The 1,839-nt window shown below is 41.1% G+C and overlaps 1 protein-coding gene across 1 annotated transcript; it reads right to left on the reverse strand.

Annotated features, from left to right (window-relative positions):
* Positions 1 to 456: 456 nt before the first annotated feature.
* LOC138354806 (zinc finger protein 211-like) lies at positions 457 to 1,077 on the reverse strand. Its single transcript, XM_069309301.1, has one exon. It carries the CDS (start codon positions 1,075 to 1,077, stop codon positions 457 to 459), a length of 621 nt encoding a protein of 206 aa, XP_069165402.1.
* Positions 1,078 to 1,839: the final 762 nt, after the last annotated feature.

Below are 1,839 nucleotides of genomic sequence, written 5' to 3' on the forward strand. Positions count from 1 at the left end.
GCTTTTGCTTGGTGTAAGAGGGTGTCTATCATAGAAGAAGAAAATATTAATATGGCTCTAGATCTTTACTTTTCATGATGAGGCGCATTTCTCAAACTAAACTTGAGACAATTGCACCCGAAGGACATGCAACTGATATCGAGATATTTTTCACGACCACCACAATATTTTCATGATGAAGCTCAATTTCTAAACTGTATTAAAGATAAATTAATTTACTAATATGTGCCCCATTATTCCTCAACATTCTCTCAATTATCTTCCGCAATCGACGTGTTCAGCCTATAGCTTGAATGTATCATCTTGTGCTGCTTCACATGTCTAAGCAGCTTGAATCTCTTCCCACACTCTAGACACTCATAGAGGACGAGGATATGAATGCACAAGCATGTGACGCTCCATATAGCTCCACGTGTTCTAAATTGTTTGCCACACTCGGAACATTCAAAACGCCTTTCACTGGGTATGCACCATCCTGTGAGTCTTGATAGAGTCAAGACGATTGAATCTCTTTCCACACTCTGGACACTCATAAGGTTTATCACCTGAATGCACAAAAAGGTGACGTATTATAGCTCCACGTGTTCTAAATTTTTTGCCACACTCGGCACATTCATAAGGTCTTTCACCTGTATGCACCAACCTGTGAGTCTTCAAACCTACAAGATGATTGAATCTCTTTCCACACTCTGGACACTGATGAGGTTTGGCACCTGAATGCACTACTATGTGTTTCTTCATATATTCAAGACGTTTGAATCTTTTCCCACACTCTGGACACTCATAAGGTTTGTCACCCGTATGCAGCATCCTGTGAGTCTTCATATAGCCAAGACGTGTGAATCTCTTCCCACACTCAGGGCACTCATAAGGTTCGTCACCTGAATGTACAAGCATGTGACTTATTATAGATTCACGTGTTCTTAATTGTTTGCCACACCCGGCACATTCAAAAGGTCTTTCACCTGTATGCATCATCCTGTGAGTCTTCATATATTCAAGACGTGTGAATCTCTTCCCACACTCAGGACACTCATAAGGTTTGTCACCTGAATGTACAAGCATGTGAGTCTTCATATTGCCAAGACGTTTGAATCTCTTCCCACACTCTGGACACTCATGAAGTTTATCACCTGAATGCACTAACATGTGTTTCTTCATATATCCATGCCGATTAAATATCTTCCCGCACTCTGGACACTCATGAGGTTTTTCACCTGAATGCACTAACATGTGAGTCTTCATTTTGTCAAGACGATTGAATCTCTTTCCACAGTCTGGACACTCAAAAGGTTTGTCACCTGAATGCACAAGCATGTGAATCTTCATTGTACCAAGACGCCTGAATCTCTTCCTACACTCTGGACACTCATAAGGCCTATCACCTGAATGCACTAACATGTGTTTCTTCATATTTCCAACACAACTGAATACCTTTCCACACTCTGGACATTGGTGAGTCTCCATCTTCTTTATGATAGGTTCAGTATGTGAGAAGGTGTCCTCCTGATAACTGCACAAGTGGTGATATCAGGATACGCGTGGGGCCCAGTGTCAATGTTGACGGTTAAGCAAGAACGTAGAGTTAGATTTGATGTTAACCAAACCACACACTAAAGAGTTTCGGTCCGTCCTGTACCATTCTCAAGTCGATTGTGATGACGGAATTTGATGTTTTTGACAATAAATAGGCAAGATAGAGGTGAGGAGAAGGAAATCATAGATTTCATTTCTTTTCTTTATTATGCTCCCCATCCTGTGGACGATGGTGTAAAGGGTTACAGAGGCACATAATCGGTTCAGGAACTGAACCCTCTAGTTAATATAACATAAGAACAT

The sequence above is a fragment of the Procambarus clarkii genome, chromosome 64, assembly GCF_040958095.1.
Source record: "Procambarus clarkii isolate CNS0578487 chromosome 64, FALCON_Pclarkii_2.0, whole genome shotgun sequence".
NCBI classification, from domain to species: Eukaryota; Metazoa; Arthropoda; class Malacostraca; order Decapoda; family Cambaridae; genus Procambarus; species Procambarus clarkii.